Source organism: Grus americana, chromosome 1, assembly GCF_028858705.1.
Source record: "Grus americana isolate bGruAme1 chromosome 1, bGruAme1.mat, whole genome shotgun sequence".
In the NCBI taxonomy this organism is placed as follows: domain Eukaryota; kingdom Metazoa; phylum Chordata; class Aves; order Gruiformes; family Gruidae; genus Grus; species Grus americana.
In genome coordinates this window covers 40,371,732-40,388,137 of record NC_072852.1, presented here as the reverse complement: position 1 = coordinate 40,388,137, position 16,406 = coordinate 40,371,732, and the positions used below count along the sequence as shown (strand labels likewise).

Sequence of the window (16,406 nt, the reverse complement as noted above, 5' to 3'; positions counted from 1 at the left end):
AGATATTAGTTGTGTGCACACCACGTGAGTATCTCACTTTTCTAAAATTATTTCAACTTTACAATATTACCAGGCATGTTCACTGTTAATTTTAATACATAGTGTTGAGTAGGAAGAATGAGAAGAAGAAAAAAATCACAATCTTCTTTCTCATGAGATAAATAGAAAGGGGAAGGGAGAAACAAGTCAACTTGTTGATAATTAATTGTTACCATAGTGCCATAATAGCAACCAAAGCTATTATAGTCACACGGAAAATCTTCATGGAGCAAGACTCTTTCGTCTTTGACAAACAAACCTAGGAACAAAAAATGTTTGATTAATTTAAGCGGCACATAACTAAGCTACTACTAGTAGATTAAGAAATACTACGCTAGTTTGACTTTAAGTTAACCTTGTTTCTTTCAAAGGAACCATAAAAGTAATCCTTGCATAGAGGTCAATGTCTAAAGAGAAAAACTTAATGAAAGGCTCCCTAAATCTGTGAGTGCGCTGCACACTGTTGACAGTCTAGGGACACAAACATTACACAGGAAGAAAGGGTGGATAAAAATAACAGCTCCTTCTTTTTTCTTCCTGCCATTTTTCATATTCTTGAAGTATTTGAGACCCCACCTGGAGTACTGCATCCAGCTCTGGGGGCCCCAGTACAAGAGAGACATGGAGCTGTTGGAGCAAGTCCAGAGGAGGGCCACAAAGCTGATCAGAGGGCTGGAGCACCTCTCCTATGAGGACAGGCTGAGAGAGGTGGGATTGTTCAGCCTGGAGAAAAGACGGCTCCAGGGAGATCTAATTGCGGCTTTCCAGTATCTGAAGGGAGCCTACAGGAAAGATGGAGAGGGACTGGTCATCAGGGAGTGTAGTGACAGGACAAGGGGTAATGGGTTTACGTTGAAGGAGGATCAATTTGGATTAGATGTTAGAAAGAAATTCTTTACTGTTAGAGTGGTGAGACACTGGAACAGGTTGCCCAAAGAGGTTGTGGATGCCCCATCCCTGGAAGCGTTCAAGGCCAGGTTGGATGAGGCTTTGGGCAGCCTGGTCTAGTGGAGGGTGTCCCTGCCCATGGCAGGGGGGTTGGAACTAGATGATCTTTGAGGTCCCTTCCAACCCAAACCATTCTATGATTCTATGATTCTATTTCAAAATCAAGTGAAGAACTTGGTAAGCAGTGGCCACAACTAAAAGATGAGCAGCTTTCAGTATATGCTCAGATCATGTTAAACCAGGGTTGGTGTAAATGCAGAAGAAAGGCACTTTCCAAACAAGTAGGATGTTCTTAGATATGATGGAGCATTTGATTGTCATTATGGAATAAAGAACATTTGACCTATTATTTTCTCTTGCTCTTTGGCACTGGCAAAAGCAAGGTAGGCAAATGAGCATTGGTTCATCTTAAAGTTAACAGGATTTAGCAGCCTAGGAAGACTGTCTTGAAAAAGCTCAGCATCTATTTCCAACTCATTCAATCCCTGTGAAAAGGGGTCTCCTCTTTCTGTATCAGGATATGGGCAAGAGGAAGTCATCCAGCAATAGCAACGACATCCTATCCAGGTCTTAACCACCCGAAAGACAGCATTGTCCAGTACAAAACAGGAGATGCTAACTGCAAACCACAGAGAAAGACTCACTCAAGGAAGAAAGCTGAGAAAGAATTATCACTGTGCAGACTTCCAAACTGAAATGAGCATTTCTGTGTGAGGCTGCACTGCAACACATGAGCACACCTATAGGCTCAACTATTCTCTCCTGTTGGTCTCCTCCTTCACACCATTGCACAGTGCGGATATACTCTCTCACAGACAATGTGAGAAGTAGAAATGTCTCATATGTATTTTCTATCTTGGTACAGTTAGTTTTTAAGCAGTTAGTTTTTTAATTATTCTGGCTAAGGAATTTAATTCTATATTTAGAAACATGAAAGCTTTCACCGATACTTCAGCACTTACAAAAACTCTCTCACAGGTATATTTCATATCTTTAATTTCACTCACCTTGCTGGATTTTAGCGGGACTGATTTTTTTGATGGCAAAAGACTAGTAGCTCGACTATACCTGCTGTAAGAGACAAGATCTCTTTAACATTCAAATGCTTCAGCAACTAATAAATGAGAGACATTTTCAACAGGGTGTTAATGTCACTTGCTTTTGCAATTTTAACATTTAAAAAGAGAAAGGCAGAAGTGTCATCAGATTCATTTTTAAGAACAAAGGCCTCCAGTTAACTCATTCAGGTGAATGCTATTAAATGCTACATTTGATTTCAATGAAAACTTGGGGAAATGGTTTAGAAATAGGAAATGCTCATCACTTCCACTGAAGCACTAATGAAGATTCTTTCTTGCAGAAGCAGCTTTGCGGATTTCTCTTAGCAGCAATTTCCAAGCTCCAGGGCTGTAACTGGACATAATCTACCCTTGCTTTATGCAACTGAAGCAATTACAAAAATGACTGCAATTCAACAGCTATTTCAAATATTAATTTTGTCAGTGAGTTAAAAAATATGAGAAATTTGCATTTTTGCACAACTTAAATGTTGGAAATGAGCTGAACTCCACTGTCAAGCAAAATCGGGTTTCACTTCTACCCCAGAGACCACTTTACCAACTTCTGTGACAACGATCAGAGAACATTTCAGACAGAGGTACCTGACTTTGCTCTCTTCACTGACTGTTGACTTTAAGCTGCTCATCCGTTTCAGCCTGGCCAGTTTCCTATTCCACTGTTCCAATTCTTCTATTCTGACTTCAAGATTGTTGGTTAGTTTACAAAGCTGCTTTACAGCACCAACATTCTCCATAAAGATCTGATCCTGAGAAGCAAAACAATGACAAAAGTAGATACAGTACATTCATCAATCAGATGTAACAAGCAGTAATGAATATGGAATTCACCTATGTAAGGATACATTGAATATTTAAAATGCAAACACAAGTCATCTCACTGTAAATGGGACAAACTTATGACTATAAAACCCTTTTGCTAGATTGTAAAAACTGCTTATGTTCAAGTTGCAGTACATTGAAAATGAGGATTTGCAGAAAAATTTGAAGAAGCTAAAGGGCTTGGTAGGCCAAGAATTTAAACTATAGTTTACCTTCATACTGTGTTGAATTTTAAACCTTAATGCTATCACAACAGGCATCTACTATTTGGTTTGTAGTGCTGCAGCCGAAACGTAGATTTCGGAATCCCTTAGCAAAATGTACATCCAACCATCTGCCTAAAGGATTGACTAACCTGGCTCAGACAAGCCAAAGTTTCTATCCATGTTGTACACATGACATGAATCACACAGGAATCGGTGAGACAGGGAAAGATTCAAACCAGAGGTCAAGCTGTGGTGGCGTGATATTTTGTTCTCCCCTTCAACCTCTCCAGTTCTGTAAGTTCTAATACCACGATCAGCTCCACAACTAACACAGTTCAGACATCCTCCATTTACTCCTTCAGAATATTTTACCCAGGAAATTATTCTACCCCCTGCTTATCATCTAGGTATCTGCTGCTAGAGAAACTCTCATTACAATCATCCAGGTTTAGCCCCAGCCAGCAGCTGAGCACCATGTGGCCCCTCACTCACTCCCCCCTCCCCCGGTGGGATGGGGAGGAAAATGTGAAGGCAAAGGCAAAAGCCAGTGGGTTGGGATAAGGACAGTTTACTGGGACAGCAAAAGGAGCAGGAAATAACAACACTACTTAACAGAATATGCAAAACTGGTGATATACAATGCAGTTTCTCACCCAATGACCGTACAACTCAGACCTGTCCCGAAGCCGGACCATTCCCCAGCCACATGCCCTCGAGCTGTGCCACCCCCCACACACACACTAGCCCCCCTTTTTACACTGAGCATGATGTCACGTGGCATGGAATACCCCCTTTGGCTCGTTTGGGTCACCTGTCCTGACAGTGTCCCATCCCAGCTTCTGGTAAAAATTAACTTTATCCTAGCCAAACCCAGGACAGTACTTTATCCATTTCTGAGCCAAAAATGGTTACCGATCCACTGCATACTGATCCACTGCAGGCACATGATAACATCATACTTGCTGTGCGGTATTTGAAAGAACAGCTTTCTCGTACTAACGTACAACCAGACTGATGCCATTAAACCTTGGATGAAGCTATTACTGCAGTTAATGTCACTAAGTGTTCCAGTCTAGTCAAGCCATGCAGAAGTAAGGCAAAAGCAGTTTTGCCTTTCATGTTGTAAATGTCACACACAACTTTCTTTTAAAGGTGACTGCATTGCACAAAAACAGACAGTATTTTGTATAAACAGAACCAGAGCACAGGTATCAGTGGTAAGTTGCAAACTGCTCTATTGCCAGAAGATCAACAGGCTGTTGATCAGTCACTAAGAAGTGACTTCAAAATAACCTCCTGTGCCCAGAACTCTGAAATAATTTATATGGACACTTGTCCTCATATCAATGATATGTAACAGCTGCCCTTTCCATTCTCTACAAATTATGCATGCATCTCTTCTAGGCGACTTCAAGTAGCTGAGAAAACAGCTCATCTGGCAAAATGAAGGAATACTTTCTTTGGGAAAAAAGGACTGATAAGAGTTTTACTGCCTCACTGATAGCAAACTGCTGAGCGCAGTGGGGTTGAGAAGAAAAGAAAGATTCTCGTCCCAAAACAGAAAATTTCCACACGGTTGACATTTCTCTAGAAAGTAGCAGAGCCTGGTTCAAATGTGTAATGCTATCAATTAATTTCACAGAGTTCAACAACACCAAACAGGTAACTGGCAAAGAGACACAACCAAACCAGCCAATATCCTGCTTACCCAGAACTAAACTTGGAATGTGAAATAACAAATTTCAAGGCCTCATCACCTGCCTAACTGTAAGCAAAGATATGAAGCACTGTTTATTTACTGCTCAAGGTGCTGAGCTATTCTGGAGTTGGGAGCTCAAGGTATTTAGAGCAGATATTCCACCTGGGATATTAGATGTCCCAAAGCTCTGAATCCAGTATACATCTTAAACTGTTAGACATAAATTATAAAATCATAGAATGGTTTGGGTTGGAAGGGACCTTAAAGATCATCTAAAAAATCATAGAATGGTTTGGGTTGGAAGGGACCTTAAAGATCATCTAGTTCCAACCCCCCTGCTGCGGGCAGGGACACCCTCCACTAGACCAGGCTGCCCAAAGCCTCATTCAACCTGGCCTTGAATACTTCCAGGGATGAGGCTGCCACAACCTCTCTGGGCAACCTGTTCCAGTGCCTCACCACTCTTAACAGTAAAGAATTTCTTCCTAGTATCTAATCTATATCTACCCTCTTTTAGTTTAAACCCATTACCCTTTGTCCTATCACTACACTGTCTGATAAACAGTCCCTCACCATCTTTCCTTAGGCCCCCTTCAGGTACTGGAAGGCCACAATTAGGTCTCCCCAGAGCTTCTCTTCTCAGCCTGTCCTCATAAAAGAGGTGCTCCAGCCCTTTGATCATCTCTGTGGCCCTCCTCTGGACTGTCTCCAACAGCTCAATGTCTCTCTTGTACTGGGGCCCCCAAAGCTGGATGCAGTACTCCAGGTGGGGTCTCACAAGAGTGCAGTAGAGGGGCAGGATCACCTCCCTTGACCTGCTGGTCACACTTCTTTTGATGCAGCCCAGGATATGGTTGGCTTTCTGGCCTGTGAGCATACATTGCCGGCTCACATCCAGCTTTTCATCCACCAGAACCCCCAAGTCCTTCTCCTCAAGGCTACTCTGAATCCATTCTCTGTTCAGTCTGTAGCTGTGCTTGGGATTGTGCCGACCCACATGCAAGACCTTGCATTTGGCCTTGTTGAACTTCATGCAATTTGCACGGGCCCACCTCTCAAGCCTGTCCAGGTCCCTCTGGATGGCATCCCTTCCCTCCAGCGTGTCGACCACACCACACAGCTTGGTGTCACTGGCAAACTTGCTGAGGGTGCACTCAATCCCACTGCCCATGTTGCCGACAAAGATGTTAAACAGTGCTGGTCCCAGTACTGACCTCTGAGGAACACCACTTGTCACTGATCTCCACTTGGACATTGAGCCATTGACCACAATTCTTTGAGTGTGATCATCCAGCCTGTTCCTTATCCACTGAGTGGTCCATCAATCGAATCCATGTCTCCCCAATTTAGAGACAAGGATGTTGTGCGGCACAGTGTCAAATGCTTTGCACAAGGCCAGATAGAGGATGTCTGTCACTCTTCCTTTATCCACCAATGCTGTAACCCCATCATAGAAGGCCACCAAATTTGTTAGGCACTATTTGGCCTTACTCAAGCCATGTTGGCTGTCACCAATCACTTCCTCATTTTCCATGTGCCTGAGCATAGTTTCCAGGAGGATCTGCTCCATGATCTTGCCAGGCACAGATGTCTCCTGCCCCTGTCTCCCCAAAGGTCACAGAATTGACGTGCACATGCTCTGCCACAGGTGTTAGGAGAAAGAGGAGAAAGCACAGGTTGCACTGCAGTAATTTACCTAACCAAATTAAAACAATGTCAAAGTGTTTGTGAAGTGATCTCAGACCTAGCCAAGTAGTCAAGAAAAAGCTAAGTAGTAAATAAGCGATTGCTCTAACAACTCATTCCTGCTTGGGCCACATCCGCATCACCCTGCAGGGTACAGCAGGCTTTGTCCATTTGCTGGAGCACATCTGGCAAACGCTGTCCAGAGACCCGAGCTACAGAGGAGAAAGGGAACATGACGGGCTCAAACAGCAGTGCTGTGAGGCACTGTTACAGACAGTATTTTGTGTGATATTTCAGTAGAGAGAGATATTTCCATTAGATACATTTTGTAGCATTTTTTCCACTAAATCAATTGTCCAACCTAAAAGTTTTGCCAGAAAAAAAATTACTATTCCAAAGCAGTTTGTGGGGGCTCAGTAATGCAAATGATGCTGCAGCTGCCACACAATGTAATGGGAAGGGCTAAAGCACAAAATGAACCTAGAGTCACGATCTAACACCACTGGTCTTCTATGAGCATCTAGAAATCAGCTACAGGCTGGAACCCTTACCAAACACAGCAAATTTTCTAGAAGTTTTCTTTTCAACAGTATCTCTACAAAGTGCTCTTTCTACAGCTTTATTCAAGGTGTCTAATTCATGTCTCCTTTGTATGGAATACAGCCTAGCAGATTTAACCTATGAATTTAACTTATTTGTAGCCTATCAAAAGACAAGTGAAATGCAATATTTTTAATAGATATTTCCTCCAAGTTTGGTAGTGTAAACTTGTGTTTTCTATAGAATACTGAAAGAATGCATGATTATAATGAATACAGGATTGTGTTCATGACATCATCCAGACAAGACAAGGTTACCACTCTGTAAAACCTCCCTCTTGCTCTTATCAGCTGTAAGCGGGAAAAAGCTGGGAAGTGGTCCTTGACCTGCAGTGAACCAGCACATAACAGAGGGGCCGCTCTCAGAAATGTTCTGGACAAGTGCTGTCTGCAGTCATGTGTGACCGGATTCTGTGACTGACAGTCCCCTGCAGTCCTATTTCTACAGGAAAGTAGGGGAAGAGAGCACAGGACAACAGACTAAGGCATTGTTTCCAACCTGTGAGCACAGTAATTACTTTGTGTACCATAAACATTTTACATGATTTTGAAGCTACATTAAGGATTTCGGATGACCAAAAAACCTTCTGGCAGACCGCAAAGAATTAGCATTTGTATTTGGTATGAAGTGATTACACCAGGATTAGAGTAAGGAAGTTTTTATTTAACAAATAGAACGCTATCATTGCTTAATTCACTTCTGGAACACTTAATTAACTTAAACAGAAAAGAACGTTTTGGAGTCCCACTTGTTGGGCCAATGCTATGAAATCACTATCCACCTTTATTCAGCAAAGTTAGTTTTTTTCTTTTCTCTTTTATTGTATGTTTATTATTATAACGAGATTTTAATGTAAATACTTTTTTCATTAAAAGATTCAACCATTTACTGACACCTCATGGTTCAGTTTTTCTCAATGATTTGCCAAACACTGTTTTTGTAAATACAGCTTTGTATAAAGCATTGTGTGTGTTTATAGCTCCATATACAAAAGGAACAGTCTAAATACACACCTCCACTTTCTCTCTCAAGACCATACCTTATCAACCATGAGGAAGTTTTCTATTTTTTCTCCATCATCACAAGCAACATCTCCAACTTCTCTAACAGCTTGAGGTAAAAGCTCCTTCACTTCCTGGGCTATTATTCCTGTTCACAAGATAACAGAAACTAAAGTCAAGAAACACAGTGGCATACCATTGACCATCCTAAAAGGTTTAGGTCGCCCATCCTAAGAGCTACAGAGAGGGCCAAACATGATCTAGAACTTCTGTGTGGTAGGAAAATCCAGGATTTTGCTTTGTTTTTTTTTTTCTCCATTCTACAGAAAACAAACATAAACCTTTAGAATTCCCATTTCTCTGCAATAAGAACAAAATTGCTTGTGATCGTGTACTTCATTCTCATTAAAACTCTGAAAAAATAACCTCCTATCTTTAAAAATTGAAACAGAAGTTGGAAAATTACCAGAAATACTTCATTTTGGCATTTTTTTATCACAAGAGAAACACAGCAAAGTGGGCAATTGTAGTATCCTAAGAAATGAGGATGGAATACAGGGTGTTAAAAGGCACTATGGCACAATGAACAATTGTGTAAATTAATGAAAAATGGGAACAAAGCTGACTGAATACCTGTTTCATGGGTGTTTTTTATTCCCATAACAGATGCAAATTCAGGCTTGTAGTCATACTCCACCAGCCTCATTTGTGTTATTCTTCTCAACTGCTCATTCGTATCAACCTAGTTGGACAAATACCAAGATTCAGATGTTGAAACATTAAAAATGGTCATGGCATCTAGGACATCACTGAGATAGCGACAAGCCTGACACGGCCACTTGGCCAATCTTCACATCAAAAAATACCGACAATCTTCCCATTCCCTGTTAGCAGAGTGCTATTTGTATTTCTATTGCCAGCTACTCTGCAGTCTGACAACTCCCATTTACACAGATATCCCCAGCTTCTATGGTCAAGCTCTTCCAAGGTCCATAGGCGATGGCTCTCAGAACACAGCGGTACAGACAATTTCTTTAGGCCAGCATTTCAGCACATCCAGGATAAAGAAGCTGCTTCACATGTCAGAACAATGATCCATACATGTGCTGTGGTGCAAACATAAATGCCCTAAATACTCCAGAGCTCTCACCTCCCGGATATTCTGTTTTGCTCGGCTGTCAGATGGGTGCATGACTCTGCCCATAACTTTTGCATTTCCGCAGACAACCAGTGCTTCGTCTGGTGCATCTGTGTTAATTCCTACTCGACCATGATAGACTATCGTCTCTGGAACATGTCCTCGCTGCCACAGTACATCACCGTCATTTTCAAACTGCCCTGGGTTAGATGCCTGGAAGAAAAAATTATGTTTAAAGATATAGTATAGCATAGATGTACTATTGCTTATTCCATTAGGAATTCAGGGAAAATGAAATGTCAAAGCTTTAATATTTAAATTGTATTCAAGAGCTTTTCTAACTCACTAACAGAAAAAACCCAGAGTAAGTGTTTTTGCTCATACAGCATTGGTGTCATTGCTTTTTCCCTTGAATTCTATTTTATTATCACCGTAAGCTAAACTATCAATGTCCAAAGCTTTCCAAATTTTAACTTTGACATTATGCCACATAACCATTTATTTACCAGCAATTTTTAGCTGGGGCTGGAAATCAGAAAAGAGCAAACAAGGCAGCGATTAAATACATGTGATTCAAAAAATATTTTTTTTAACATGCTTTGGCCATTCCAGCTTTTTTCTTTTACATGCTGTTTCACAAACTTTTCCAGCATGTATTCAAAGCCTGTGCTGAACAGATCAGAGGTGATCTTGGCTTGCATTCACAGGTCCTGTTCTCAAGTAGATGCTCCAAACTATAAATGGCATGTATTGCAGGTTTCTAGAAATAACTATTTAAAACAAGTGGAAAAAAGAAGCCCAACTGCATTACCTAATTGGTAAATTACAAATTTAACTGTAAACCATTTGTGGAAAGGACTCATTTTGTTCTCTGTTTACACAATATCTAGTACAGTGGAGCCTTGGTCCACAACAAAAATATTAAAACAAGGAGCAGGAGAGGAAGCAGGAACAGGTAGTGAGACTGTCCCCTCCACACACTCCCTTTTCACAATCATGAAAAAACATCCGCTGGGGAGCCATGACCGTGGAGGAGGTTAGTTTTTGTAGGGCTGAGGTTTACTTTTCAGGCCCATTCTATCTCCTGCAATCATTTTGCAGCAATATCAGACAGACAACCGCCTCAGCACAACTGAAGGAATAGAGAACCGTGACACAGGGGGAGGAAAGGCATCCAAACTATGCCCCGGGGCCATAGCTTGATGTACACTTCTTCTGGCAGCAGAACCAGTGGAGGCAGTCCGCATCACCCTGTCACCCATCTCCACCTGCCAGACCTCAGTTCTGCTGATACACCATAGATGACAATGGAGGAACCAGTCTGACTTAAAATTAACCAAGTACAAAAATTAGACTTATTTTTAACACAAATCCCCATTCCTGTTCATTGCAGGGCCCTGGAAAAGCAGTTCATGAGCATGGCTAAGGAGGAGTGTGGCAACAGGAGCAAGAAGCCTGATAGGAGCAGAAATGAGTCAAGCATTGTTCATTCAGTGCTGCCCCAAATGAAATGTCCCAACGAACTATGGCCCAGGAAATACTATTAAATCACTAAATCAAAAGTCTTTTGACATTCTGAGGAGCTTAAGTCTTACTAATATGCCTCAAAAATAAAATGGAATCATGAGGTTTTTTCATTTATTTGTGGGTTTGAACGGGTAGAAAACACTACTTAATGAAATGGGCAGGAACAAATTCACTTTCTAATAGTAATTTCTGCAAGTCACAGCTACCAAATTAATTTTGCTTTTACTCAGCAACTGAGATACTGAAGTATAAATTACATTCAAAACCTGTTTGCTAGGTTCCAGAGACCTATGAAGTCTAAAAATAGCAGTTCCTGAAGAGGTGACCATCTGGAAAAACAAATAATTGCTTCTATCTAGTTAACAAAATGTCATTTTCACTAAGCAATAGCAAAATAAACATATTCATAAATTGTCTCAAATCCTCTGTAATGTTTAAAATTAACTCGTATTAGAAATTTCATGTCAAGGGAACAGGGTCTTTCTTAGAACACCAAAAAAACAATGGAGCATATAGAATTAGAAAAAACATTTGGTTTCAATAATTAATTTTGGTTTTTATTTTTTTAAAACTTTGAATTCAGGCTTTAAAATTTGAGTCTGAACAAAAGTATGATCACGATAAAAAGTTTGCACTCATTTAAAGAAGCCAGGTTTTCAAAAGTCTTTGCCATCTACACTGCACGGTGCTGTGCACTTACCACTGTTTGTCACAATTAGAGCATGATCTGATATGCCTGATAACCACTACTCAGCTGGTAGTTTTGTTACATTACGTTTGAGTGTATAAACAGCCAGACCATGAGTTGCTTTCTCTCGCAGTGCATGTGCACAGCTTTGCCACTTTAAGGTAACCAGTGGCTGGCTCACTGTACCCTGCCACTCAAGCCCTGGCAGACATCTGGAAAATGACTTTTTTTTTTTCTTTTTCTTTCCAGCTTTCCTGTTGACATTTGCACCACTTCAAATCACAGCCCCTTGATTCTTCTGCTTTTCTCCCTTTTTTCTTTGTCTGCAATAGTGGTCAGGTTTGCAAAATCTCATTCCCTGGATTCCTATTAAAAAATTGTCTCACACACATCGAAGGAGCACTCTTCACTGAAATTTCAAAAGAACCTAACATTAAAAATGGTACAAAAATGTAAATGTCTAAATCTTACTTAAAAATATGTATCTTATACAGTAACAATAATCCTAAGGATGAGTCAAATGTGAAAATTCAGTGGCTTTACCAAATCAGTAAAGAGATTATATTTGCAACACTGCTAGACGCAGAAAAATAAATTCAGATGAAAGCAGTATTGTGGAACTTAACGGACAAAAAAGGAAAACAATTAAATATGTGGGAATGATACAAACACAATGCTTCAGTGTCTTGAAATAAAAGAACTGACAGCAATGGCCAGGATGATAAAACTTCTCAGCAGGGCACAAAACTACTAACTCCAAACACTGCTTTCAAAGCCCTTTCGCAGCCCCACCCAGAACGGAGCTCTCGGCCATACTGCCCTCCAAAAACCTAACTGTAACTGCAGGAACAGGGTTTATGGCACAAGAGGACACAAAGTTATGGCCCAGACAAAAAAGGAGCCAGGACTGAAACCATCTGAAAGCCCTCATCTTCCTTAGGCAGCCCCTGTGCAACACCATGCATACTGGGGATTTGCACTTTTGCTCTTACCAAATCCTCATGCTACACCAGGCTGTAACCATAAGCCTAGGCAGATGATGTGCTGCCAAAAAAGACCCAAGCAATGGCCTACAAAAAATGATGCCACAACTAAAAGCTTTTGACAAGCCCTCACCTTTCTTTGGAAGCCCCTTTCCAGCCCCACTTATTAGACTAGAGCTCTTGGTCTTACCCGACAATAAACCAAAATGCTAAGCCTATTCCTTACCATAAACCAAGGACTAGAAAGACTCCATGCAAAAAAGATGCTCCTTGATTGGCCCACATGAAAAAGTTTGCTGGATTGCAATCTTCCAGAGGCCCTCACCATCCTTTGCAGCCCCACCACACAGCACCTATGCATTTCCTATCTTTCTAAGCCCTAAATATAATCTTTGCCCTAGAAATAACCATAACCCTAGACTACGCCCAGTTCAAACATTAACCACCAGCTACTGGTCATACGAAAAAGAGACCAGGACTGAAAGCTTTTGGCAGCCCCCTCGCAACCCCACTTATGCTGGGGCTCTGTGCTTTCTCTCTTTCCTAACCCTAACCGTCTGTAGCTCCTGTTACAATAGAGCTCTACAGTTTTTCTCTCTTCCAAGTCTAACTCTAACTGTAGGCTAACGCTGAGTACTAAAAGGAAAACTTTAAGTGGATCATGGGATTGAATAGTAATGGTCGTGAGGAAGAAAGACCAATTCTTCCTTTTTCTAGTTTGAAACCTATATTACAACCACCAAATTAAGAGCTGGGACACTCTGGAAACACACTGGAAAGGGGCAGCTACAGGTCTTAATCTTCCTAGAGCTGCTTGACTTTCTTTCCTTGTAACTTTTTTTTTTTTCATTCTCTTCCTCCTTTGAAAATAAAGCATCCAGTCAATGAAAGCATTTACTAAATTCCTGGCAAGTGTACGAAATTGTTTCATCTCAAACTAAAAACAATATGGAAAAAACCCCATATTTTGTACTGGAATCCACAATAAGCTTTCCTTTTAAATTCTGCTATAGCTCTACTTTCAATGTTTTAAAATCCCAATAATTAAAAGATAACAACATACTCATACAATATGCAATCACAATTTTTTTCCTCCATCTTTTTGATTCAATGGCAGTTTTTATGCTGAAGAATCACCCCCCACAGTCTCCTGTGAATATCAAAACAGTTTTGTAAATACTTTTCACATGAAAGCAATACAAATTTCTACCTACCCTCACAATGATCTTTTCAGAGACATTTGCAGACAGTAGGTAGAATTGGTCCTGAGAGACAGCATACAGTCCAACTACCAGCATGAAGTATCTAATTCAAAATTGATTTAATCAAGATAACAAATTGAAGTAATGTCTTTTCACAGAAAAAAATGTTTTAATGCAACTGCTATTACTGATACATAAAAAGATAGCCAGATGATCTTTTTAAATATATTTATGTTACAATATCAAAGAAAAAGTATGTCCTTTACTCTCAAATAATAATCTCTTTCAAGCACCACAATCACTGAAAATGAACAAAAATTACAGTAATTTTGAAAAATTTAAGTACTGAAGACTCAGAGATGAAGACCCTTCCTTCCCCAGAAAAAAAATGATCATCATTTGATTTTTTGACTGCCCAATTTTGTCAGCCAACATTCTGGTTGTGATTTCCCGAAACAATCTCTAACCATAAGGATGAGACATTTTCTTTTATTCTCACATCACACTGTGATTCCAGAAGAGAGGCCTTTAAGCAGATACCAAGTATCACAGAATTTGAAATTCAAAAAATCACAGGATTTGGCAATGCTGAGATTTTTCACAAGCATCAGCTCCATGCTAAAGTAGACCTCTTTTCCACTTCACACACAGAGGGCAACTAGCTACTGCAATACCTCTGGTCAGGATTAGGTTTCCCCTTTTTTCTCATATTATTTGCTGTTGTTTCACTGAAATGCAATCTTCCCAGTGTTACTTTAGTTATCTGGTCCCCTGGTAGATCAACTCTAAAACAGAAAAGTAGACAAGATCAGGGAAATAAGCATTTGGAGATCTACCTGGCTCAAGCCAGATTTCCTCAAACTCATTAAAACAGTTCTGAGAAAAATTGACAAATGAAAAAACAGAGAAACCCCAGTAAAAATGCAGTAACCCTGGTTTATAAAAATGCACTAACACCACAGTGACTATGTCAAAGAGATAAACAAACAGGATAAAGCACCAGCAGTGGGAAACTGTTCTTAGTAATAACTGTTCTTGGTCTGTTTGTACACAGTCTTGAACATAATAAAACCATATGTGTTCCATATGATGGGTATTTGTTGCCTGCCAAGGGTAACATTGCTTATTATTGGACCTGAATTTCCACATTAAAATAAATAAATTCTACTGCTTGTCCCTTTTTTCACCTAACCTTTATGTCTGGAAGTATAAAATATAGATCTATGTCTCAAATACTTAGTGGCACTGCTCCTGTAAGTGATAAATAGTCTGAATAAAGAGTTTGCGTGGAGAAAACAACAGTCTACCAACTGCATTCTCATCTGGTATAAATGAAAAAATCATCACCCATGAAACAATTTACACACAGAATCTGTTCTTCAGTATGCAAAAAGAAGAAAAATGCCATGATGGAGGTAATTAAGTAAAAATGGAGCTCTTCTCCCAAGCTCAAAGTTCATTTTTGCAGATTGTGTATTGCAGCCTTTATCCCAGCACTGTCCTGTCAAACTTGACACTGCCTTATCTTTTTCTGTTTTAAGGTTTATTTAATAATTTACAGGTAACAGAACAGCTCCAACAGAAGAACAAACATTGATTCTGCCAGTGAGTTCAGATGCAGAAGAATGGCAGAGAGTTCCAGGGAGAAGCTGCATGTATGTTTCCAGCAGAGGCACTCCCCCTTAAAAGCACTGAAAATACATCTCATGCCCATGTAGAACAGGACCATTACTGACATTTCTTAAGATGAGAAATGCATCTGCCATACAGCTCTAAACACCATACAACAGTGTTGCTAGCTGAATATAAATATTTTGGATAGATATACTTAAAGTTTGTAAAGCAGCTGAAAATTGTCCCTAATGAAGGGAGACCAGGTATATATTACTACTTTGACTCTATGTGTGCACCAAAAGGGAATTCAGATAAAGATCAGAAAACTGGCTTAAAGCTACTATAAGTTTCCAAGAAACAACTACTTTACATTTCAGACCAATCACACATTGAAATTAAGTGGAATAAATTTCTCTTACTTAACAGGATGGAAAGTTTTTTTGCTTCGATCTGACTGAGACTGTTCAATAGCAATTGTCTGGTTTGGAGCTTCCACCTATAAAGAAAAAAGAATTTTCAAAAATGACAATAATATTAAATTCTCAAACATATATAATTTGAAATAGAAATTAATAGGCAAATTGTGTCTGAAACAGTGAAATCTCATTTCTCACAGAACTACATAGAAATTAACACTGGAATTGACTCCTGATCAATTAACACCTGACAACTAGTCTGAAAACCCAAATCTTTGTGTGGACATAACTTGACAGAAGAAAAAAAAACATTTATTTACAAAAGAAAAATTGCTTTCTGAATCTAGACTGTTATTGGTTCATTTTATCCCAAAGCATAAATGTAGATATTTAACATTAGAACTGAACCTATGCAAGGTAGTTCCTTATTTTAATGTAGATTTCTGTACCTTTCTGGAATGGTACCAAGCAGCGCTTTGCTTCAAATGGGAGCAGATGACAGTAATATACACTAATTTCTTCTACGTTAGAATGCATTAAGCAAAACTGGTAGTAACTGCCTTGTAAAACAGCTACATGGATTTTCTAAATCACTGAATTTTGGTAGTAAGTAAAAACACTGGTATAATCTTTCAGAAAGATTAAAATTTCTTACTACTTCTGTATAGGCAAGCTTGTGGACCCATACTGGCTGGGAAGAATTTGGTTCTTAAAATGAAAATGGAAAGTCTGGCAAGAAGAAATGGGGAAATTTTGTTGTT

At 39.8% G+C, this 16,406-nt stretch overlaps 1 protein-coding gene across 1 annotated transcript in view; it reads right to left on the bottom strand.

Moving 5' to 3' along the window:
* Positions 1-16,406, bottom strand: part of MYRFL (myelin regulatory factor like) — a 50,052-nt gene that overhangs the window by 14,432 nt on the left and 19,214 nt on the right. Inside the window, exons 8-16 of the mRNA XM_054843011.1 lie at positions 15,649-15,725; positions 14,290-14,400; positions 13,628-13,718; positions 9,228-9,428; positions 8,711-8,819; positions 8,116-8,225; positions 2,649-2,812; positions 1,995-2,058; positions 213-298 (exon numbers count right to left, since the gene is read on the bottom strand). Coding sequence (XP_054698986.1) covers positions 213-298; positions 1,995-2,058; positions 2,649-2,812; positions 8,116-8,225; positions 8,711-8,819; positions 9,228-9,428; positions 13,628-13,718; positions 14,290-14,400; positions 15,649-15,725 — 1,013 coding nt within the window. The remainder of the gene's footprint in view (positions 1-212; positions 299-1,994; positions 2,059-2,648; positions 2,813-8,115; positions 8,226-8,710; positions 8,820-9,227; positions 9,429-13,627; positions 13,719-14,289; positions 14,401-15,648; positions 15,726-16,406) is intronic.